We start from the raw sequence: 25,206 nt of genomic DNA on the forward strand, positions 1-25,206 counted from the left end.
TTTATATATCAGCTCTAGCTTATATTTTATATCTCGCATATATATTCTATTTCCCGCGTTCCGCGATGTGTGTCATACGAGATGACGGATGGATAGATACACAGATAATATATATTAATATTATAAACTACTAATTAATACATTATTGTAGATGTGTGAACATGTTATTTTACACATGTTATTATACTCATTTAAAGATTATTTTAGTACAAAAAAAAAACTCATTTTTTTAAATTTACATCTTCCTAATTCAATGTCAGTTGTTTATTTGTCTTTACTCCTCTTGTAGTTGAAATAGCACTTTTTATAAATTGAGAAAAGGCAATGAAACTAAAAGAATAAAAGTCCTATATAAAATTTAATCGCTAATACATACACATCTAATTAAAATAAACATTGTAGATATCTAAACATACGTCAAAGAACATCACGGTAGTATTTTTAAGGATTTTCATTAAAAGTTGAGAAATGCCTCCATGTATAACGTATATAATATACCTATGTGATATAATGAGGTGGAAATCTTGTTTTTTTTTTTTATTATATGCGACAAAATGAAAACTTAAATTTTTGACACCTCTAGTCAAAAACATTTTTATTTTGAAACAGTGATACATATAAAATAACTAAAAAAAGCAATACATAAATCATTCACAATAAAAGTGTTTTGATATAAAATTGCACTGGAACTAAGTAAGCTGCATACAAAATTATGTGTTTACAATACATGTAGCCATTTGGTTTTATATGTTTTGTTAGGGTTTGACAAACATTGTTGTTTAAATAATATACTACCTTTTTAATGATTTTTTTTTTTCAACAACTTATCACCTGTTTATCTACTTAGCTACTCGATTATTTTTACTTTTTTTTTTAATATTAACATTTTCTTAATAATGAATCAATGCAGAAACACCTTATTACACAATAGCATACACAATTGGTACAAGTACAATAGGTACAAACCGTTCGAAACATTTAGGGTTGTTTAACTTGTTAAAATTCCATTAAAGTGGATATTTAAACTTAAACTTTCCGATTGTCATTGTGGCACCGTCATGGCATAACTAACTTAATAAAAAGCAAATAATCTATAACACATAATTATCAAATAGCACTTAAATCCTTGCTATTTTATTTAAAGAAATGGTAACTAAATAATTTTACAAGTGTTAATTATTAGTTATTTGATACATTTGTGATGTTTATAATATATGGCAGCACAATTAATGAACAAATTTTGTAACATTAAAATATTTAAAACTATTACATCAATAATGATTATTATTAATGTAATTGATTTGGACAAAAATAAAAAAATAGTTTAAGAAACAAATATCAGTTTAGAATAATGCTATGTGTTATTAATATTGACCTTTTATAATCACTTAGGAATTTCAAAGTGTTTTACATAATATCCAGTAAAATTAGTTAGAACAAGAGATCAAATATTACAGTAGTTTTCATTGTTTGTTGGTGATTAAATTTTAAGTTTCCCAGAGCATTTTTTTAACATTATTAGATATCCAACTTTCTTTTGGTACTATTCAAAATTAATGAGAGAGCTTTCTTTTTTCTTCTTTCTTAAATAAACCTATCAGACCATATAACGCTGTAGACCAATCTGTCGCTGAAGGTTTTAATTTATCATTTAATCTGCACTTTTTTTTATAATAAAATCAACATAGCCATGGAATTTGCACCATCATCATTATATCTTTAATATACTACTTAAAATAATTATTACGAATAATTTTTTAATTATTGTGTAAATCTCATTACATTTTTGTTTTTACTTATATACTTAAAATGAAAAACAAAAAATCTTTATCATCAAGCCCAAAAACAATTTTTGGCATAATTTCCATTAGTAAATTGTGACAAATTAATTAAATTTTATAATACTTTGCTCATAACACAGACGTTTAAAAAAATATATAAAGCCTTGATGATTTAGAAATGACCAAAAAAATTTATTGTGTATTATGTAACCATAAATTAAAATGGCATTAACTAAATTCTTACTAAACAATTTATATAATAAAAATATAATTACAATAAAGAAGTTTAAAATAATATAACTTATAAAATGATAACTTCAGATCAATATTGATACTGTATACAACTTCAGTTTACAACAAAAAATCATTAATTGCAAAAAAAATCTTGTTCTATTTCTATTAATATATAAAACAGAGGTTCATTTGTTACAATATGTTTTGTATCATTCGTAATTTTTTTTGTAGTTATTTTGGGAAACAATAAATTTCTATAAATTCATAAATAATAGCAATTAACAAATTTAGTATTTTTTTGCAGGTAATGAGTTCTGTCAGTAAGCCAATGATAAATGTTAATTTTAAAAACGTACCTCCGATGTAGATGTCACAAATGTGACATCCCACATTGTTTGTTGATTTAAAAATCAATACTATTTTTGGTCAAAGTTATCTACATCGTTAAGAGCACTTGGATCCTCAATATCTTCCTTGGCATTGTTCTCAAGCACGGGCTCATTAATGGGATTATTAACATTTAAAGCTGAACTGAGTTTTGGTGGTTGAGCTGCTGGAGTCACCTTTGAAGATATAGCTTGGTTTGGAGCACTTTTGGTCGTCATTGAAGACTTCAACCGTGTTATTTCTTTTTCCAGATCTTCAATTCTTTTCTGCCTTTCTTCTAATTGAGCTGTTAACGTTTCCTTTTTTAACCTCAAGGTTTCTAATATAGCCGACTTACTTACTTGTAAGTTTTTTAAAGATTGCAATTCAGTTTTACATAATTCTACATCTCCTAATGTTTGATTCACTTGAATCTCGGATTTTGCTAATTTAGTTTTTAACTCTGAATAATTGCTGCTTAATTTCATTTTTGAACTTTCTAAATCGCTCACTTTCGTATTGTATATGTCTCTTTGTTGCTGGTAGCGTAGTGACTCTTCCATACATGATGTTTGTTGTCTCGAACACTCTTGCAGTTGTCCGCTTAACTCACCAAGCCGAGTTTGTAATTCGGTTTCCATACTCCAACTATTGAGTAGTGAAAGGGTAAGTAAAATACATACGGCAAAAACAATGTACATTGGCCAACGACGCATGTTTTCTATACCCATATTACTTATCCACTACAAAAAAAAATATGCTTGCGTCTCAGTAACAAGCGTATTTAATTTATAAACAGGTTTTATTTCTATTTTTTTCTGTAGTTAATTTAACTTCACCAAGAACGTTTCAACAGATGAACTCGTCAGTCGTCAAGTCGTCAGACGTCAAACGGTCAAATGTCATTGACATTTCAATTCCATCTATGTTGTAAGCACTAAAATAATTTTTAATATTTTACTATTTGAAAATATAAATAATTTCATATCTATTGAAAAATAAATATTAAAATAAACATTTTATGTAACTAATTTAAGCTTCAAATGTATATTTAAAAGTTTGACCACCAAAATAATGTGCGTAGTTGTTATTTTGCTCAATTCTAATACACTAATTATATACAGTTTTGTTTAACTTTATTTTATAAATATTGAGTGATATAGTTTTCAACACTTTAAAGTTTAAACTGTAATATTGATTTAAGATTCTACCCCTAATAAAGTGGCAATATTGTTCGATAGGTCACGTGATCAGGTTGCTATAGACTAAAATCCTTCATCGACTTCTTTGGTTTATAGCCACGAGGTTTTTAGCAATATTTCAATTTATTAGTGAAATAATAAAAAGAGAATTTGTATTCTTTTGGGAAAATGCCACCCAGCAATACATTGCCGCCTAAAGAAAATGCTCTTTTCAAAAGAATTTTGGTAAGTGCAGTTGTAAACATTCAATTCTCTTTCGAGTGGCTTGTCAATCTCGCCTATTATATCCAAATAAAAAATAATACAAATTATATCAAAATTATGTTTGACTATTATCTTGTTGGAAAACAATGGCTTAAATCAATTATCTTTTTTGTTATGACATGACATCAAAAATTTCGTCTAAACAAAAAGATTCTACTGCGCTCTTACAATATTTAAGATGCGTCTTTTAATAAATAGAGGTTACAGTATTTAAATGATAACTCTACCGTTTTCAGCGTTGTTACGAACATAAACAATATAAAAATGGGCTGAAATTTGCAAAGCAAATATTATCAAATCCAAAGTTTGCAGAGCATGGAGGTCAGTATGAATAATTTTATTAATAATCGTCTTAATAATAAATGAAAGCAATTGTTTATGTATATTTTTTATTAGTAAATTTAAATGGTAAAGTATATGTAATAAAAAATATATATAATTTTTTAGAGACTCTAGCTATGAAAGGCTTAACACTAAACTGCCTTGGTCGCAAAGAAGAGGCATATGAGTATGTCCGTCGCGGTCTGCGTAATGATCTTAAGTCGCCAGTGTGCTGGCACGTATATGGACTTCTTCAAAGATCTGATAAGAAATATGATGAGGCAATTAAATGTTATCGTAATGCATTGAAGTGGGAGAAAGAGAATATTCAAATTCTACGTGATCTCTCATTACTTCAAATTCAGATGAGAGATCTGGAAGGTTATAAAGTAAGTTTTTAACATATATTACTTAAAGATAGCTATATACTCTGTTAAAGTATTTCATAGAAATATTAGCAGTATATTATATTTAAGACTTAACAATAATATGTTTAAAGCAATACTGGTTCTGCAATCAAAAACATTTATTTATTTGTATGTGATTTTTAACTATTGTAATAATAATTATATTTCAGGATACTCGATACCAACTATTTATGTTGCGACCTACACAAAGAACGTCATGGATTGGGTTTGCTATGAGCTATCACCTACTAGGAGAATATGAAATGGCTAACAGCATCATTGATGCTTTTAGGACTAATCAGATGAAGGGTTATGACTTTGAACAATCAGAATTGTTATTATATCAGAATATGGTGTTAGCCGAGTCTGGACAGTATGAAAGAGCCCTGCAACACTTGCAAAAATTCCAAAGTCAGATTGTAGACAAGTTATCTGTTAAAGAAACCTCTGGTGAATATTATTTGAAATTAATGAGGTATGTTCTAAAATTTCAAATACTTTATATAACATAATCTAATCTAATTATAATTATAGATTGTAAAATTTAATTTGCTTAAAATATTTTTTGATACTATGTTTTTTATTGAATAAAAAGATATTATTTTTTATGGTCAACTTAAACTTATTCAAAACATTTTATATGTTGTGATTTTGTGTTTTTCTATTACCATTATTGTTAATTATATTTCTTATTTGTTGTTTCTCAGTCATATCTCAGTTACTTTTATGTCATAATGAGTAAGATTACGTATGAGTAGGCCAGATTTAGTGATTTATAATCATATGCTTAAAAACAATTGTATCATATTTATATATCGCTTAACAATCTTAACAGCCTAGATGGCCCAGTGGTTCGAACGGGTGAATCTTAGCCGATAATCGTGGGTTCAAACCCGGGCAAGCACCACTGAATTTTCATGTGCTTAATTTGTGTTTATAATTCATCTCGTGCTTGACGGTGAAGGAAAACATCGTGAAGAAACCTGCATGTGTCTAATTTCATTGAAATCCTGCCACATGTGTATTCTACCAACCCGCATTGGAGCAGCGTGGTGGAATAAGCTCCAAACCTTCTCCTCAAAAGGGAGAGGAGTCCTTAGTCCAGCAGTGGGATATTAACAGGCTGTTACTGTTACTGTAACAATCTAGCAACTATTATCTATGATTGTAGATCATGAAGTTCTGGGTTAGAATAAGCTTAGATAGGTTGTAAGTATTCTTAAAAAGTTGTGTCTCAGAATGGACAAGTTGATATTTAAGCACCTGATATCACGGGGTGTGTTTGATTATTGCCCTATTGGATTGGGTGAGGCAGTTGATAATGCATTCATGTTTGTGCACTATCATAATTTGACGTACACATCTTACTAGTCTACTTTGAGAATGGCTATTATAGGTAAAATTAGTCAGGAGATACTGTAGATAAAATTATTAGTATCACTTATATAAAGATAAATTAGAAATACAGATAAAGTTAAAAAAAAATGTTAAAATCTAATAATTAATAACAATAATCTGACAGTATTTATTTTTTACAGGTTTAAGGAAGCTGAAGAAGTGTATGAAGATTTGCTCAAGAGGAATCCAGAGAATGTGATGTATTATGAGAAATTAGTTGAAGCTAAACAGTTGAGAAATGCTGATGAAAAAGTGGCCTTCTATGATGTTTATAAGTTAGTATGACTTGTTAAGATTAATGCATACAAGAAATATTATATATTTATAGCCTATGAGGTAAATTTCTAGTTTATATCTGCTCCAAATTGCAGCCGATATTGTTTTGTTATGTTATTTTCTGCTGATAATGGAAATCAAGCCAGTGATACTTATAAGTACAAGTTAATTTTGCTTTTAATTAACATTGTAGGCGTAATCAAATTAGTAATACAAACTATTGCAAGTAAATTATTCACTTGTTTTTACAATTATATTTTTTCTTCATTCCAGGTTAGAGTATCCAAAAGCAATAGCACCCCGAAGGCTTCAGCTTACTGAAGCTTACCTGCCTGGTTTCGAGCAGCTTATTGATGAGTATTTGAGGCATGGCCTACATAAAGGCATCCCTCCACTGTTTGTGGACTTGAGGTTAGCCTTGAATAATTAGCTAAGAAGTGGTTATCTTTTTTTTTACGCTGGAAAAACGCATTACGCGTTTCCCACTATAGTGTCCAAGGTGCCGAGTGCGCCCCGAACATCGGAATACCCACTAAAAAACTAGCGGTACCCTTTCCGTTTTAACGAGGAGCGCCAAGGAATTGCTTGGGCATGCTACCGTGACAAAAGTATTAGTTATCTAACTTTAGTTAGCGACTTATATCCCAAAAAAAAAAAAAACAAATTTGCTGTTCCTCCTGGTAGTTATGCTACATACCTAATTAAGAAAAAATAAAATTTCATGCAAATAAATAATTTTTATGTTTATAAAATGAAAGTGTTTTTATATTTAGATATTTAAAATACTGCTGTTTGCACAAATAATAGTTGTAGTTTATGTGATTAATAATATATATGTAGTAATAGTTAAACTAAATAAATAATAATTAAATTTTGCATTATCTGTATAATAGTTTTCATACAATAATTATCATAGATTATATTATAATTTGTAATTCAATATACTTTCTGAAAACAATTTTGTATATCACCCAAGAATAAATGAATACTAATATTATAAATGCAAAAGTAATTAATATCTGAACCGCTGCCCATTAATCCGCATTAGAAAATTAGTTATAAATAAATAAAAGTAAGTTAGTTATTGGCAACACTAGATTTACCGAGCAGTAAAACTGTTAAATAGGGACTGTGTAATGATTTCATGTACATTAGTAACCTACTATAAATCTTTTCAGGTCGTTGTATGAAGACGAAAGCAAAGCAGATACAATAGAGAAATTAATTTTACAATATATAGACAATTTGTCAAAGACTGGTGTGTTTAGTAGTAAGCCAGATGAGGTGAAACAGCCAGCTAGTGCATTGCTATGGGCGTATTATTTTGCGGCACAGCACTTTGATCACAAGCAAGACACAACAAAAGCTCTATTTTACATAGATGCTGCGATTGAACATACACCTACATTGATAGAACTATTTATCGTCAAAGGAAGAATATATAAGGTATATAATACATACTAGATAGTTATATTTTAAGGTTAATATATAGTGTAACTTGTATTATTGAACACATGGTGCCTCAACCACCAGTGAGAGCATTCCCAAGGTGCATGGGTTGCGTCAGGCAGGCGACTGGCCTGCTAAGTAAAAATATGCCTAATTCGTTCCATTTAGATTATTCAATATGAATAATTGGCAAGCGAATGTTTATATTGATGTATATAATGGTTAGACAATTTATGTTTTATTAAAGTAATGATTATTACATAGTTTAAGGTTATTAATTGCGCATTTCATATTACATATAAACTTAGTCTATATTATATTTTATAAAGGATTTACCTTTGCGATTTAAAAAACTTACTGAACAATTTGAGATACAACAAATATTCAATAGAGGATTCAAAGTAGCTTAGAATGTTTCTGTTGTCGTATGCTATGGTGGCTCTGCGCTAATAACTGGAAACTGGTTGGTTTCGGCAGCACGCCGGTGACCCGGTGTCGGCGTACGAGTGGCTGGAGGAGGCGCAGGCCATGGACACGGCGGACCGCTACGTCAACAGCAAGTGTGCGCGCTACATGCTGCGCGCCGGACACGTCAAGCGCGCCGAGGACATGTGCGCCAAGTTCACCAGAGAAGGTAGCTGCCTCGCGTCGACTCCCTTTGGGAATGCTTTGTTGGTGGTTCGTCGCCACCCTCCGGGTCGATGTTGTGCTGAGTACTGTACTAAATCTCATATTTTTTGTTCTTCTGTTGGCGCTATTTTATTGCTCTACAAACCATATGGCAAGCGATGACTGCTATGTTTTAACTGTTTGCTTAAAACAACATTATCTATACATAATATGTCGGAGTGCTCATTTGGAAGCCGGTACAGAGCTGTGGCATTGTCTTGTGATGGTTATTGAAAAAATATATGTCAGTTTAATGAATTTGCCACGGCTATCACTGTATTGGTAACTCTTATTATTATTTAAAATATCAAAATATTTCTTGCATCAGGAATTGTACATTAATTTGTACACAAAAATAATATACAATAGTTTTATCTATATTTGATGAAAATTTTAAGCAAATATAATTTTCAGGTGTACCAGCAACAGAGAACCTAAACGAAATGCAGTGCATGTGGTTCCAGACCGAAGCGGCAGCTGCGTATCAGCGTTTGCAGCAGTGGGGTGAAGCCCTAAAGAAAGCTCATGAAGTCGATAGGGTAAGATCTCACTATAAAATTAATTGTTTGACTACATGATGATACATATAACACTTTATACTAGAACGAGTACCGAGCTAATGATAGGAGTTTAGTTAAGTAATTACAGGCACAAGGGACATAAAATCTTAGTTCCCAAGGTTAGTGGCGCATTGGCTACGTAAGCGATGGTTGACATTTCTTACAATGCCAATGTCAAAGGGCGTTGGTGACCACTTTCCATCAGGTGGCCCATATGCTCGTCCGCCTTCCTATTCAACAAAAAATAAAACGAACGGCGTTTCCCTCAGCACTTCTCGGAAATAATCGAGGACCAGTTCGACTTCCACTCGTACTGCATGCGCAAGATGACGCTGCGCTCGTACGTGGGGCTGCTGCGCCTCGAGGACGTGCTGCGCGCGCACCCGTTCTACTTCCGCTGCGCGCGCGTCGCCATCAGCGTGTACCTGCGCCTCTACCAGCACCCGCTGCAGGACGTGCCGCAGACGCAGGAGCCCGACACAGGTCAGTCGGCCATCTACTCGTTGCCATAATTACAGCGAAGTTGACACCTCAGTCCAAGGAATTGGTTGGACAAAATACTGTTAGGTTTTGTTGGTACATGTTGCGTTGGTATAATTAAAGATGGTCGGTGTGTGCGAAGAGCTATCGGCGTTTTAAATATAAATACTTTAATAACCGGATGAGCCGGTTGGCGTGGTTTGTGGATGCTTGCCTTTCATGCCGAAGGTTGTGGGTTCGATTCCCACCCGTGACAGATATTTGTGTACATGAACATGTCTGTTTGTCCTGAGTCTGGGTGTAATTATCTTTATAAATATGTATTTACAAAAGAAAATTAGTATACGTATAGTAATCACAATACACAATTTCTGTGAAATAGGGGTTCTTTTAGAAACCTGACAAATAATAATATGCTGGGACATTTTTCACACACGGCCATCTGATCCCAAATTAAGCTTGTACAGAGCTTGTACTATTGAAACCAGACTGATATACTACAAATACTATTTTTCTTTTGTAAATACATACTTATATAGATAATTACACCCAGACTCAGGACAAACAGACATGTTCATGCACACAAATATCTGTCCTGGGTGGGAATCGAACCCACAACCTTCGGCGTGAAAGGCAAGCATCCACAAACCACGCCAACCGGCTCGTCAAAGTCAAGCACCCATAATATTGATCTTTAAAACAAATAATTTACATCTGTAACTTATTTCTATGTCAAATTCGGTAACTTCAAAAGTCAAAAAGAAAATCTATGAGAAACTACATACATTATTTAAACTATTACAAAACATTAAAAACAATACCTTGAATGTGACTGTTATAAACTGTTTCACATAAATAGATAATTCTTATAAAATTATCTAAATAATTCTATCTAATAATGCATTCTCATGGAAAATCATGAATCATTAAATTATTTTCTCGCAAGAATTGAATTTTTTAATCCACGAAAGTAATCGCAAAGATAATTTTTGTTCAGCATCATCACTCTTTTTTATTCATAAAAGTCGAAAATATCTTCGAAGAATAAATTTATTATATTTCTAATAACAGTAACAGCCTGTGAATGTCCCACTGCTGGGCTAAAGGCCACCTGTCCTCTTTTTGAGGAGAAGGTTTGGAGCTTATTCCACCACGCTGCTCCAATGCGGGTTGGTAAAATTCACATGTGGCAGAATTTCAGTGAAATTAGACACATGCAGGTTTCCTCACGATGTTTTCCTTCACCGTAAAGCACGAGATGAATTATAATCACAAATTAAGCACATGAAAATTCAGTGGTGCTGGCCCGGGCTTGAACCCACGATCATCGGTTAAGATTCACGCGGTCTTACCACAGAGCCATCTCGGCTTCTAATAATTAATAGTAATATTATTAATTAAATCACTGCAATAAAAAAATAATATAATATTTTTGTCACAAACTGATATCGACGTACGCAAGGCCGCGAATTTAGCTAACTTTACTATAAAATTTAAAATCTAGTAAACTTGTTACAAATGTCATTTACTTTTGTGATGATCCATTACGTCACCATTACAATTTTCGCTGTGCTCTGTGCTAACACAGCACAGTGGAATGGTATTACTTTTCTATGTGTTATTACATATTACCTTTGGTATATCTACAATTCTACAGTCTACGCGTTTCGTCTATCTTATTTTCTGGGTTGTGATTCTTACGTATAACGTAGTGCTCACACTTATTGACTTCATACAAAGCTTTTCAAGCGAGAACATTTCTTAATCTAATGTATTTATTACATACTAAGTACATACATAATACAATAAAAAGTTATTGAGATTTTCTGTCAGAAAATTCTCAGTAGCAGCCCGGACTCTGTAAGCTGGAAGTGTGTACACTCCCGTGCCGGAAAGCACGTAAAGCCTTTGGTCCTGCGCCTGAACTCTTTCCGGTCGTGTCGGATTGCCGTCCCATCGGATTATGAGAGTTAGGGAATAGAGAGTGCACCTGTGTTTGCGCACACACTTGTGCACTATAATATCTCCTGCGTAGTTGGCTAATCTCTCTTGAGATTGGCCGCCGTGGTCGAAATCGGTCTGCAGGACATTATTATTATTACATATATAATTACATAGATTTGATGGAAACTATAATACAAAGTGAAAAATACTACATTTTTAAATTTAATTATCGAAATATGTATATTAAAAATATATGTATATGTGATCGTTGATTTTTTTATTGGACCAGTATGAGGTTTATTTAGAAATTCGAATAGTTGTTCTACCTTATACAGTAATATGAATTGGTACAGAATGTTTGGTTAATAAAATGTTTTTATAGTTTCTAATTTATTAATCGTTTTTACAGCTATTTTATAGCCAAGTAATTAATGTGTTTTATTACGCAATATTTTTAATCACCATTAATAAAACCAGCGTTAGTGATCTCGATGTTTTAATTAACATTTTATTTTATAATATAAGTAAAGATTTTACTTGCGAATAATATAATAATTATTTTATCTACATTTTATAAAATTTATAATTTTTACAAAGTAAAGAATGAAGAAATATTTTGAAGAGAAAAATAATTCATTATAATAAAATTAGAAAGTAATTATGTAATGTCTTTATATATCTAATGGGGTCTTGAAACAAACAATGTTTATTTATTATTAAAATTTTTATTCTTAATTTATTTTTTGTTTAAAGATACGTACAAAATCACAATTGCTTGTTATCGTTTAGTTAAAGTGTGAATTTTATAATAACAATTTGTATTCATCATTACATTTGTAACAACGCTCACAACATGCCCACACGCTACAGTATCACATCTCATGAGTTCAATACTGACATACATTAATAAATTACCTAACGCTAAGCTTGCACCACAGTCACTTAACAATAATTTAATAAATAGTTTTCATAAACTAATCAGCGTTCATTTGTTTCACAACAACAGACGCGGCTCACTGCATTTCTATAATGCCTTAAATATTATGGCAAAACGGGCTGTCCCGCTAGTCTTTTAATATTAATACTAATTACTTAGGACACTTAAACATCACATTTGCTTTGTATTTACACGTTACGTCGATCTCGACGGCTATTTCAGTTCAGACTAGAGCTTTGGTTTCACCGTCCGTAGCCGGGCGATCTGTACCTCTCTCGGGTGGCCTGTGCCGCCTGTGGCGTCAGGAAATACACGTGTGCGCCCTCTCCGGGTAGCCTGTACGACACGTAAGATCCCGGTCTTCCTTCGCCGGCCGTGTTTACCGGCCCTATCCATTCAGCGTTCGGATTTACAGGTGGTAAAGGCCTCCTGTAATTCACGGCGGTGTCTCCGGCTAACGACGGCCTATTCAAGTCATACTGCTCACCAGTATACTGAGGCCGCTGTACTTGCGTTTGTACTCTGTACTGTTGGGCTGTCCGGTAGCCGGGGTTCGGTATTGGTATGAATTCGCTGTCGGGATTTATCTCCGGTCGAGGATGTCTGTCGTTTACTAAAGTGTCGTCCAGTAGTGATGGTGGCTTTTGTGGTTGAACCAGTTGAGCATTGGGTGATCCTTGGTGTAGTGATTCACTGTAAGGATTAACTTTAGGGCGCGGTAGACGATCATTGACTTGTGTATCTTTGTACAACGATGGTGCGTTAGGATTCTGCGAGTCGACGATTTCATAGGCGTATTGAAGGTTTAGATTGTTATCAATTGGTGTTTTTACTGTTTCTAATGGGGGTGTAACGGCTAGACCATTAACATCATGCGTTCCATCTTCTAATTTCTGGCCAAATACATCAAAGGAATTTTTGGTTATATCGTCAAAATACTTTTCATCTTGTTTTGTGTAGTAACCGTTGCTGATCGGATTAGGTGTAGTACTTGGGTGCTTGTTGGTATGTGGAACGGTTTTACCAGTTTGGACTGGAATATGGTTTACATTGTTATTCGGAGCATTGTCTCTGTTGTATAGCGTGTCGTCGTAATCTTCATCTCTCGGTTTAGTTTTTGGATAATATCTTGATGATGTAGGGCTTTCTGTTGTAACTTGTACGTTTTCAACTAAGTACTGTTGGTGATATCCAGGTGAAACGGTAGGAGAAATAGCATTAAATTCGTTTTCAAAATTAAATGGTTTACTGTAACTGACCATAGGCCTAAATGGTTCGGGATCAAGTTTCGGAGCTCTGAATGTTAATTTTTCTTGCCGAGGTTTCGAATCATAGCTGAATTGATACACAGGTCGTGACGATACTGGTTTTTGTTTATTCGCATGGGGCCTATGTGAATGACTTTTTGGTCTCTTTGTTGTATATAATTCGAGGGTTTGTTGAATGTCAGCTATTTGTTGATAAAACGGATCCGGTCGCTGTTTCACTTGTTGTACGAATACCTGAGGTCTAGGTTTTTGTACACTGAAATATTCTTGAGTGAGCGTGCGGGACCCTTGTTTTTGAGGCCATAAGAACAGAGCATCAGCTTGATCAATGGACCCGTACGCAACGTCTACCGATGGAGAGAATCCAGATTGAGCATTCGAATTTTGGTTTTGAACCTGTGATGTTTGACTTGGTACAGTTTTATAGTAATTTCTTCCGTCGAAGTAGGTTTCAGGTGTAGGAGAACTTTTAGGTTGCTCGTCGAAGAAATAGAAGGAAGCGATTGCATCCTCATTTGGTCTACGGTTATATACAGGTTGCAGTTTAGTGGTAGGTTCGTCGTTTTGAGAGTAATAGGCTCTTAATGGTACCGATGTTGATGTTATATCTTTAGCGATATCATTAGGTGCTTTTTGTGGGATTTTGTATATAATGTAGGGTTTTTCAGTAGTTGTAGGAGTTTTCGTATCGTAAATTTGTTCGGGATAATCGTAAAATACTGATACCGAGAGAGGTTTTGATGTTAGTTTTGTCCGTGTTTTGTATACTGGTTTTTCAGTTTTCGGTTTTGTTACAATTTCGTCTGGCAGGTTTTGAACTCTGACAGGGTTTCTAGCTGGTGTTGGTATAACACGTTGCGGCTTTCTCTGTTTTGGAGTTGTGATAATTTCTGTTTCTGGAGTTGTAGGTATATCTGTCATTTTTGTCGACTCCGGTGTCGTTGGTCGTGATTTATATTTGCCTCGGTATACCACAGGTATTGATGAAGGTCGTTTTGTTGTTGTTGTTTTCGATCTAGTGTTTGTTGGTGGAACAGGCCTTGTCTTAATAGCATCTGTAGCTGTTTTCTCTTCAAGAGGGGCAAAGAAATCGGGTGGTGGTGGCAGTATTATTCCAGGTACTAATGGTCCAGCCGGCACACTGCTCTTGTAGTCAGTGTGATAAGAAAAATTGTATGGCGGCGGATAATAAATCGAAGGGTCGTCTTCGTCGTATAGGTCTGTTTGGTTGCTGGGTGGTGGTAGAAATGCTGCGCCCGGAGGAAAGCCTTCTGGAAAAGAGCCGTTTATGGATGCGAAGTAAGGGAATGCTCCTTCGCTCGCATTCCCGGGTAGGAATGGGAACGGAGGACTTGGCAACGGCGCTCCCCCGGAAGTAGAGTTTCTCGTATTATCACTCGGGGCGTAGGACGCTCCCGCTGAGAAAATGAATGGCGGAGAAGATAAAGTGCCTTCGCCTTCTCCTGCAGGGAAGGGTGGGAAAATGGGCGCAGGGATACTGCCGTTCGGTGTAAGGAAGATAAGCGGTCCGTCGTCGGAGAGTCGTACTGGAAAGGGCGGTGGTACTTTAGGTTTCTGTGGTAGTTTTACTTGCCTTCTAGGCGCCTCATAACTATCGATTGGTGGCCAAGGTTTATTTTCAGTTTCTTGTGTACGTTCTGGGAATGAGCCTCCTTTTAAAACTAGTAAATGATCTTCTGCAAGCCATATTTCGTCCTTTTTAAGACCTCCAAGGCTTTGCAGATTATCTTTTGATCGAGTTTCTGAATTAGGTTCGTAGCTCAAAATTCCTGGACGCTTAGGAGCTTTTGAAAATATCTCATTTTGTATCAATCCATATTTTCCTTCGGCCACCTGATCGGATAACGTCTTTTTCTCCTCTTCGTCTTCTTTCATTTTCCCTGTTTCACCCTTTCCTTCGCCGGCGCTTGACATGAGCATGCCGTCGTCCCAGATACCTTGATTCCATCCTACGGTTCCGCCCGACAATTCTGGCACAATAACTCCTGCAAATTTACCACTTTCACTTTTTGAGTCCAAGTTGATAGAATTTTTGGATTTTCCGTATTCATTTTCGGATTTAATTTTCATGTGTCCCCCTATTAAACGTTTAACCATCCGCTGGGACTCAGCGGGTTCGCTGTCGGGTCGTGGGCCGAGGGAGCGTTGATCGCGCACGAACGAGTCGGGCGGCAACACGTAGGTGGGCACAAGGACGCTAGCGTGAACGACGCACGCCCATGCCAGCGCTAGCGTAAGCACTGACGTCGCCCCTCTCACCATCTGAAAGTTTAGAAAACATCACTTCTTAGTTTTATTGCACATTTGACACTTTTATTAATTATCTATCACATGCACAGATAATGAACTCATCTCAGATAATGATTATTTCTTTGTTACTTCGATAAAATCTTTTGTCGGTCATGAGCATAAGCGCACGAAGTGAAAGGAACTTGAAATAAAACGTTCGGACAGTGCTTAAAGAACTGGCGAGTCGCGCGCAACCACCCGCCTTTTATTAATTCGTACGCATTGACCACCACCGAACTAGCTGGCATTGAGAATCAAGCGTTTAATTTGGAAATTAGCGAATAATCACCGCGAGGCAGGAAGGCCGCGGTGCCTGCGACAAAATCGACTGTCATGTTTTAATCTAAGGCTGAATTACTTAATCGACCATTCTTTTGTTTCTGCATGTAACGTTTAATTAGTTTGACGTTGTACGACTTGCTTGTTGATTGAAAACGGTTACGGAATGAAAATGTTTTAAAATGGTCGAAATAATGCTTTTAAATAAATTTTGCGTGCAGAGAATTATTTTGATAAAAGTTAATTCTTATATTAAATACCTATTCAGACAACGAAATATTTAAGTTTTGGTATGTCACGAGGTCTTTAGGGTGTGCCTAGGGCCATGTGAAAGGCGCTCACCTAATTTCATTTTACTTTCGATACGAGACACTTGTTTGTCAATGATTATGACAAAATATAGACCGGAATACGCTCAGTCCAATGGCTTGTGACTTGCGAAATACTGTCGATATTTTAATTATTTTCGATCGTATTCAATGCCATCGTTATTGAATCACAGTAGGTTATCGTGACCTTTATTATTTATTTGTAAGCTATTTTTTGTTTCCATTGTATATTAAATATTAAATGTATGTAAATGACTCTAGAGTCATACGACTCATTGAATTCCGGATTATTATAGAATTTATCAATGTGTGTTCGAAATGAAAACTTTAGTACCGGCTTCTTATGTATCTGAGTCATATCAATGTAAATAATACGACCTTCATTTGATTAAATAATTATGTGTTGATACGTATATTTAAATAATACACAAAAGTACATTTACATCATTAAATTAACAGAGGAATTTCAGTATTGCAATAACCAGCAGTAAGTTGCAAAGTTCAAAGTAAATGTTTTATAAAGTTTGACATTTGCGGGGATCATCTTGAATGTATCCTTTCGTTTGTATCACTAGTTAACCTTCGAAAAACTTGCAATTGTTCCTTGTAAATACTTATACTACATCTTTCCTTAAGTCGACATATATTTTAAAAGATCACTTTTAGACTTTATTGAATGTAAAGTATGCGTAATTATTTAACATGACCGATGGTATCGAAGAAAAACGCGTGACCTTGGCACGCAAGGTGCTTGCTCTTTTTGCGGTCAATAAAAAAACGTGAAATGTTTAAAAATATCTTCAAAACGTTCCTCCTATGTATAAATGTGTGAGTAAAAACTCTAATCAAAGTGTCTATAACGCTGGTCATATAAGATCGCGCTTAAGATAACTGTAATTACTACAATTTACTGAAATGAACACTTAGTCAAACAAATCTCGTATATATATGAATAAATCGCGCAAGATGTGCAAGCTTTCTTAATTCATTTAGTTGTAACAGCGTTGAGAAACTTTGTATCATTGTCGATAATTTGTATTCAGTGCTCGACGACATCAGACAGACTTCTTCGACTTTCCATCGCCTTTGTTTGTCAGCGGACCTTTATTTTATGCTGATTGAAATTTTTACCGTTTTATAACAATTTCTATTCGGCCATTTGCACTCTAAAACAATATTTTGCTCTTTATTCTTATCAATAAACATTACAGCTTATAATTAGTTGTCGTCTAGTTTGTCCCTGTATTCATAACAGGATCTAGGCGATATTCGATAAAGGTTTCAAATAGCAATTTACGTAATTACCTCAATCTAGCCTTCAACATTTAACTTATAGCTACTTGTAATTGTATTGATCTCCTTGGGTTTGCGGAACAGATTAACCCACATATTAGATTTTACATATACGAACTGTTTTTAAATGTCTCTCGTAAGAAAATTTTGCCGCCTATTTATAGCTGTGCTTGCCCCCGGCTACGCTCGTTATAACTTAATTGCACTGACATTTCGAAATAACTAACTCTATATATTTCGTATCACTTAGGACATTTTTTATTTGTTGTAACCTTTTTGAGTATAAAAATGTTATTTATTAAAAGCATTAAAAAGTAATAATTGTTTGTTAATATAATGAAAATTATATATAGCTATAAAAAATGGGATAAAAATATTGCCAATGGGTATATTGAAATTGGAGAGGCTAATACACATTTCGAAACTCAAGCAGGTTAAATCCATTGGCTTACCGCAGTTTTGGCACGTGTCAAGATGTTAATCTTAGTAATCGGTTTAAAGCTTATGAAACCGTTGCGAATGACGGCCTTTTAAACGTTGATTAGCGGGAGTTAAGTTGAACATTGATTTCTCTCTTTCTGACATCATTGATTTGACATTCGGAAGAAGAAGACACACAATTGTTAAAACATTTAAGTAAACCCGTTAGTTAATAAGATAAATTGTAATATAGACTGATAATCGATTCCTTATATGTTAGCAATATTAGCAATACGAAATCTGTTTTCGTTTGTACTTACGGAATTCTTACGAGAAATTAACGCGTTGCGTAATCTTAATTGGCTTTTGTCGGTTCGATATAATTGTCGTAAGATCTACTTATTGTCTCCGCTTTAATGATATAATATTAATTTAAAGAATTGTATTTGTGTATTTATATTATTTACATATTTGTTATTGTTATTATGTTGCTATGGAAAATATTTATAAAATCATTTCCAGACTATACAAAGCAATTCATTGTTAGCCTCTAGGTTTGCTTGAATTGGCAATTCTAATGATACATAATTATCTAGCGCGTGCCTGTTCTTATTTACTGTAATAATATAATGGTAAAAAATTATTATGGCGCTGATAAACAGTAATTTGTGTCTTTTAATAAATACAAATTATGTCTTTTTTCATTTCGCCAATGTTTTTGTATTTGGTGAAACTGTTTTCTATAAAAAATATTTCGATATGCTTTTTACTGTTGACATTATTTTATGTACCTTTATTATTTTATCGTTTGTTTTCTTGTGATTTAATTTTTGTATCATGATATCGACAAATATTAAAGAATGTTACGGCTCGTTCTATAATGGTTATAGTGTTCGGTCAAGGTGAAGCCTTCTTGATAACTCGTTTGGAATAGTTTGTTGCGCCTTTAGAAGCTAACCCGCACATTCTGTCATACTGTAAGATGCTTCTATAATACTGCAAGATGTAGAGATAACTCTGAAATTAAAAGTCTTATCTCGTAACCTTGCGTTTTTAATGTGAGAATTTTTCACGGTGCGACTTATTATTAAGTTTTATTTTAGTGTATCTTAGTGTCTACGAATACGCTGTGGCAATGTGTTATTGTATTTATGTATTTTATTGAGTTTAGCAATATATTTCGAAGTTTGACATTGCGTACATATATTTCGAAGTTTTATTAAAAAAAAAACATTAATACCAGTTTGTCAATTCGTAAAGTTGTTTTGATTTGATTTTTTTTGTAATGTCAACTTCTCCATTTTTAAACGGCGCGCTAAGGTCGTTTTACAAAAAATTGCTCCGGTTCGTAGTCGTGACCGGCGGTAATACAGTTGTGAGTGCGCACGCGCCGCCTCGGGGCCGAGTAGCCAAGTATTTCGAAGTTTTGTCTATGTTCCTGTCATGCGTTTCATTGTTGGCGGATTAATGATTTATAATACCTACGCTATATTTGAAATTTACAAGGTTAATATCGGTATTGTGCAAGCATTCGCCATTTCGCGGTTGCATGCCTGATAAGTAAAAATTATTATTGAATATTTTTATTAGCAGATATTGTACCATTTAGCAGAAATACATTGCGATTGATGTTTTAAATTTATTATAAAGTTCATGACTTGAAATTTCTTAATTATATTATATTAGAACTTTTTAAAAAGCATAACAGCATTTAAGATAAGAAATATGGAGCAAAAACATTTCCATAAAAGTTTTCCTTATTAAGACTTCCTAATATTTTAAGATGACATTAAGATTCTATATAACATGTATTTTATTATAAAAATTACCATAACTGTGTGTGTAAATTACCATATGTGTTTGTAAGCGGTACCCCTTGTAAGTTGTAATGAGTGTTCGCTTTCTTTTCTTTTGTTAGTTTGCGACTTTCTTGATTCTTTGTTTCGTAATTCCTCTGTGGACACATTAGTTATTGTGTGTAATCTTCTATGTAATACTAAGTTGTTTACTCTCATGTCATTTGCCAAGTAATTGCGGTTACGACATCGAAAATTTTCGTATTTTTCACATAATTTAAAAAGAGCTTTAGAAATTGAATGGCGCGGACGTGTCTCCATGACAGTTCTCAATTACGTTTTAACATTTTAAACGTATTTTATTTCTTATATAATCAATTAACCTTATTATTTTTTGTTGCAGGTAAGAATATTTATGTATGCAAGGTGTACGTAAGTAATGGTAGCTCTATCGAGATAGTTTCAATCGGATGGACAAGGGAAGCGCTATGAAGTAAATAGCAATTAGTTGATTTTAAATAGATAAAGACTATTAGTTTTATATTGTTTAATATGAGTTGCTTGTGTAATAAGTTTCAAAATTTTTCCGCCGCTGTGGGCGCTACCTTTTGGTGATTTTCGGAGCGTGGCGGATAATAGGCAACCTTAGATTGCGCCCGAGTCCTTCGCTCGTCGTGCAAGGAAAGCTGCATATTTTAAATGCGAATTTTGTAATTTCGAATAATTATTTCGAATGCTTTTATCTGACCGTAACATAAGCTTATTATTCTCAAGGTGTTATACATTTTTGAATGTTATATATTTCGCGACATACGATTTTGGTAGCCAACGATACGTGAACTCGATGTGAACGACTCTATTGTTATACTACAAAATATATTATTCTTACACATTGTTTTCTTAACAGTTATTGGTATATGTAGTTTAATATCGTGATAAAATGCTCATCACGAAGTATAAGCCGGATTCGTTTTTTATACCAACGTACATGAGAGGTGACGTAATCGTTAATTTGTATACACTGCCTTTATTATTATAGATTCAAATATTAAATAATTTGCACGAGAATATAAACATTGCAAGCTCGACTGATAACCGTTGTCAGTTGTAATTAGCCGATCGTTTTAGACAAACATATCTTAATTATGAACTGAAATGATGTCATTCATATTTTAAATAATATTAAAGAGGTTAAAGTTAGCTTATTGGGTATGACGTGTTTGTTTTGTATCCTGATTCATAGTATGTGACCGTCTAGACGGGGACGGTGTCTTGGCCAGTCAGAAAGGTTAGCCTTTGCAGGTGATTGTTGTGTCATCGTGCATTTAGTACCTTAGCTATGCGACATTCTTTATACGTAGCACTGTATACTTTTCTCAATACCAATCTTATTTTAGCTCGGAACGGTATGCTATGAAACTGGTTTCTCAGCTAATGGCATTTGATGGTAGCCTTCAAAGTTTTAATAGAAGGTGAATAAATATAACATTGAATTTTTCTATGACTAGATAATAATATCCTTTGTTCCTTTGTAATTCGTGCTTGTCGTTTGATTTATTTAAAATTATGCATAGGAATATTCTTCACCTACTTAATAATTTATCGCTTACTTGGTCTCTGATTAGTATTATTTTTATTCGAACGACTTTATTAAAAGCGATCACATTTATCAATCTCGACAAAGTTGATATTTAGTTTGACATTGCGATTAGATCTTTTTTTTACGCTTTGGTAATATTACAATTTCATTCGTCAGCCTCTGAGATATTATAGAACGATAAACACGTTTATTTCGAACATCCGCTTTCGTAAATATTATTATTTTTACACGTTTTAGAATTTGTCTCGGGAAAATTAATATCGATGTATCGAATGCCAGCACTTCCTTCACTTGTCGCTTGACTAATCTGAATCATTTTCACTGTCGGCATTAACGTGTTCGAAACAGTATGTGTCAATTATTAACGGTATTATGTCACCATTACTGCATTCATATAACTTGGTACACTTTCTTAGCTCGTGCTACTTTCATCGCAATTTGTTTATCGATTTACCTTCATTGATGCCATTCATTTAATATAAATTGTTTTTCGATGTACACATTACGTTATATGTTTTTATTCTCATTATTATTATATGCAAATTTATTTTTAAAAACGTTATCGGATTATTAAAATGACATCGTCATACGCATTGCCTGAATTATGTCACGTAATAATTGATGACCCGTCAAATTAGTATTTCTCAGGCGTCTTGTCGTGTCTCGAAATCCCGTTACGCGGATGCTTCAAAATCGTTGGGAGCTTATTTTTTTTATTTATCACACGTTATTTATATTAATTATGTATTCTGTATGTATCGTCGGAAGTTATTTAGTGGTATTCCCCTGTTTTGCGTTAGGTTATTTAATTATGATGATTACGTCGCGAATTCATGGATTTGTCTGTGTTTATTTAATGATACATTCGGTTGTGAATAATATGTTTCGGAATAGAATGGTTACAGAGAGTTTATTTTTCATTCAGTCCTTTATTTTATGACATCAGTATTAATGCTGCGTGGGCCGATTTCTCTAGTACGGAGTGGATCATAACAAGTCTTACGAGATAATATACCGGTATATTATATTTAATATTAACATCACGTTTTATTAATACGAAATAATATCCCAGTATTAGTGTTTGTTCACAGAATATTTAACTACACACGTAACAATTCATCGAAATGCTTTTGTTTACTTTTTCTCACAGGTGTTTCTTTATACGCGGCCGTCATTGACTCTCATGCTTTGGGTCTAGCTGCGAAATTTAAATCTAATATTTATGTCACGGTACTATAGCATTGTTTCTGGAGTTATTGTCAGACCGGCGACGGCGTATACCCCGTGAGATCTAGGTCGAATACCTACCTGGATCACTACACATATTGTTATATGGATATATATATATATATATATTTTATAAACGAACTCGTACTAACATTTGTAAAAAATATATTAATCTTACATTTACTGTTAACGGTTGAGGCTGCGACTTCAAATCGAAAATCACTTGATGTACACTCTTCAGCACATATCACGAGGGTAGTGGTAATGTCACTTCACTTAAATCACTGGCGTTCAGTCACAGGCACATTGTAGACGCAAATGGGTATTTTTTAGCTGTCTCGTTGTGTCGCAGAGTCGTTGAATCGCAGGGTCACAGGCTGTGGTGGGGTGCGCGTGTGTTCGGCTGGTCGCGCAGCGCATGAGTGGCGGCAGTGGTAGGGGCGCGAGCGTAAATACGCCGGTGTAAGCGCGTGCGCATTGCACGCACACTAACACGCAAAGCGACACACACTACGCGACGTGATGCATCCAATTTAATACATATAAATATGATGGGCCAAGTGGCGTTCATCCTACGAAAGTACCACATAATTTATCGATGTTTATTAAGTATGCAACTTACATACATTTACATACATTTTCGATATTTAGATAGATCCGTTAACGTGTGTGTATTCCGCTAGCTGAAAGTAATTTTGTATCTTTCAATTATGACGGATCTTTACAAGTTTCGTTCGGTTTGAAGTTGTTAATTAATTTCATAATTAGTGTGAAAATTTACAAGTTTTGTCAACGTTAGACATTTATCAATGTTGTATTAATTGTGAGCAAAATATCAAACGGAAACGTCATTTGATACTTTTCGATATGTCGTAAGTTCTCTCGCTATATTTCATAAATCACGATTAACCTTTAAAACTTAAGGGCATTTTCGAAGATTTTAAATACAATAAAGCCAACTATTAAATGTATCAAAAACAATATTAGGTACTCATAAACTAATATCAATAATTAAAAATATATTTTATTTCGTTTAAAGTTGCCGATGACCGTATATATTAGATTCTGAACCTGATAAACATATTAGTTTATAACGTATGTCTGTCTATATTCGTTAAATAATATCGAATTAATATCGAAAAAGCTTTCGGTGAGCGGACGTCTTAATCGTGGTGTCATCGACATCGAGGCGTCCTCGGAAGGTCGCCGGATGAGAACGGGATCGAGAACAATCTGATCGTCCATCGAAAACATAGCAATGTTATATTAATAGAATAAACTACCGCTGTTATTATATAGAAGCCAGTCGTATATTGCACGACGTTCTATTCAAATCAATCGTTTTTTTTTTTAATTTAAATTTGGAACGATATTTTATTTTTTATTTAACCTAAGTTCAATCAGAAAATTCATCAAATATATGAATAGTATTTTTATTAAACCGATATTTTTTAACTATTTTTATGAACGTTAAATTATACAATTACAAGGTGTATAAAGTGAAATATTGTAATCTCTATTTGCGGATAATCGAAAACTTTGAAACCCATTAAAGTGACACTTGAATATCAATATAGAAAACGTCAAAAAATTTTGTTCGAATTTTAGTAAACAGTAAAGTATGTATAGCTCAAGAAAGCCTTAACGTAGTGGCGCGTTAACCTAAAAACTAAATTCTTTATTTTTCCTCCGCGATCGGTATTTAATCATATTATTTCTACGAGTGGCATCCCGGATCTTTTTTTGCATCTCGATTGTAGAATGTTTATAATTGTCAAGTTCTCCGAACATATTGTGGTTTCTATATTGTGATGTGTTTATAAATATGTATATATATTCTTAATATAAATACGATATAAATACGATATTTCTTTACGAAACCTTTTCAATTTTATATTTAATATTGTATTTGTTAATTGTTAGTTGCAAATGGAAGGAAAATATCTTATTTTTTTTAATTTCCTTCTATGATATTGATTTGACGTTTCTCTTTTTTTTAATTCTATAAATATAAAATTTTAAAGACATTGCGTATACTTTATATTTTATATACAATAAAAATCAATTATAACTTTTTTAAATATTTTGTTCGACTTGTCGCTACAGTTGCACTGTAATGTATATCAACTTAATGCAAGCTCGTCTGGGTAGGTACCACCCACACATCAGATATTCTACCGCAAAACAGCAGTACTTGGTATTGTTGTGTTCCGGTTTGAAGGGTGAGTGAACCAGTGTAATTACAGGCACAAGGGACATAACATCTTAGTTCCCAAGGGTGGTGGCGCATTGGTGATGTAAGCGATGGTTAACATTTCTTACAATGCCAATGTCTATGGGCGTTGGTGACCACTTACCATCAAGTGGCCCAAATGCTCATCCGCCTTCCTATTCTA

At 33.8% G+C, this 25,206-nt stretch overlaps 3 protein-coding genes across 3 annotated transcripts in view; 1 reads left to right on the plus strand and 2 right to left on the minus strand.

The window, feature by feature from the left end:
- Positions 1–340: 340 nt before the first annotated feature.
- LOC126776895 (uncharacterized) lies at positions 341–3,257 on the minus strand. Its single transcript, XM_050499755.1, has one exon. The coding sequence runs from the start codon at positions 3,110–3,112 to the stop codon at positions 2,432–2,434; it is 681 nt and encodes a 226-aa protein (XP_050355712.1). The 5' UTR covers positions 3,113–3,257; the 3' UTR covers positions 341–2,431.
- Positions 3,258–3,651: 394 nt separating this feature from the next.
- The window catches only part of LOC126776761 (N-alpha-acetyltransferase 15, NatA auxiliary subunit), a 104,681-nt gene continuing 83,126 nt past the window's right edge, over positions 3,652–25,206 (plus strand). Inside the window, exons 1-10 of the mRNA XM_050499502.1 lie at positions 3,652–3,808; positions 4,084–4,168; positions 4,295–4,557; positions 4,746–5,050; positions 6,114–6,248; positions 6,523–6,660; positions 7,428–7,695; positions 8,176–8,332; positions 8,782–8,906; positions 9,197–9,410. Of these exons, the coding sequence (XP_050355459.1) occupies positions 3,752–3,808; positions 4,084–4,168; positions 4,295–4,557; positions 4,746–5,050; positions 6,114–6,248; positions 6,523–6,660; positions 7,428–7,695; positions 8,176–8,332; positions 8,782–8,906; positions 9,197–9,410 (1,747 nt within the window). The 5' untranslated portion in view covers positions 3,652–3,751. The remainder of the gene's footprint in view (positions 3,809–4,083; positions 4,169–4,294; positions 4,558–4,745; positions 5,051–6,113; positions 6,249–6,522; positions 6,661–7,427; positions 7,696–8,175; positions 8,333–8,781; positions 8,907–9,196; positions 9,411–25,206) is intronic.
- On the minus strand, positions 12,057–23,251 carry LOC126776751 (uncharacterized). Its single transcript, XM_050499483.1, has 2 exons — positions 22,989–23,251; positions 12,057–15,839 (listed from the first exon to the last, which is right to left on the minus strand). The coding sequence occupies exon 2, from the start codon at positions 15,837–15,839 to the stop codon at positions 12,531–12,533; it is 3,309 nt and encodes a 1,102-aa protein (XP_050355440.1). The 5' UTR covers positions 22,989–23,251; the 3' UTR covers positions 12,057–12,530.

Source organism: Nymphalis io, chromosome 21 (genome assembly GCF_905147045.1).
Source record: "Nymphalis io chromosome 21, ilAglIoxx1.1, whole genome shotgun sequence".
NCBI lineage: Eukaryota > Metazoa > Arthropoda > Insecta > Lepidoptera > Nymphalidae > Nymphalis > Nymphalis io.

Coding starts and splice junctions, on each gene's coding strand:
- LOC126776895 (XM_050499755.1), bottom strand. CDS start 3,112: ATGGGTATAGAAAACATGCGTCGTTGGCCAATGTACATTGTTTTTGCC.
- LOC126776751 (XM_050499483.1), bottom strand. CDS start 15,839: ATGGTGAGAGGGGCGACGTCAGTGCTTACGCTAGCGCTGGCATGGGCG.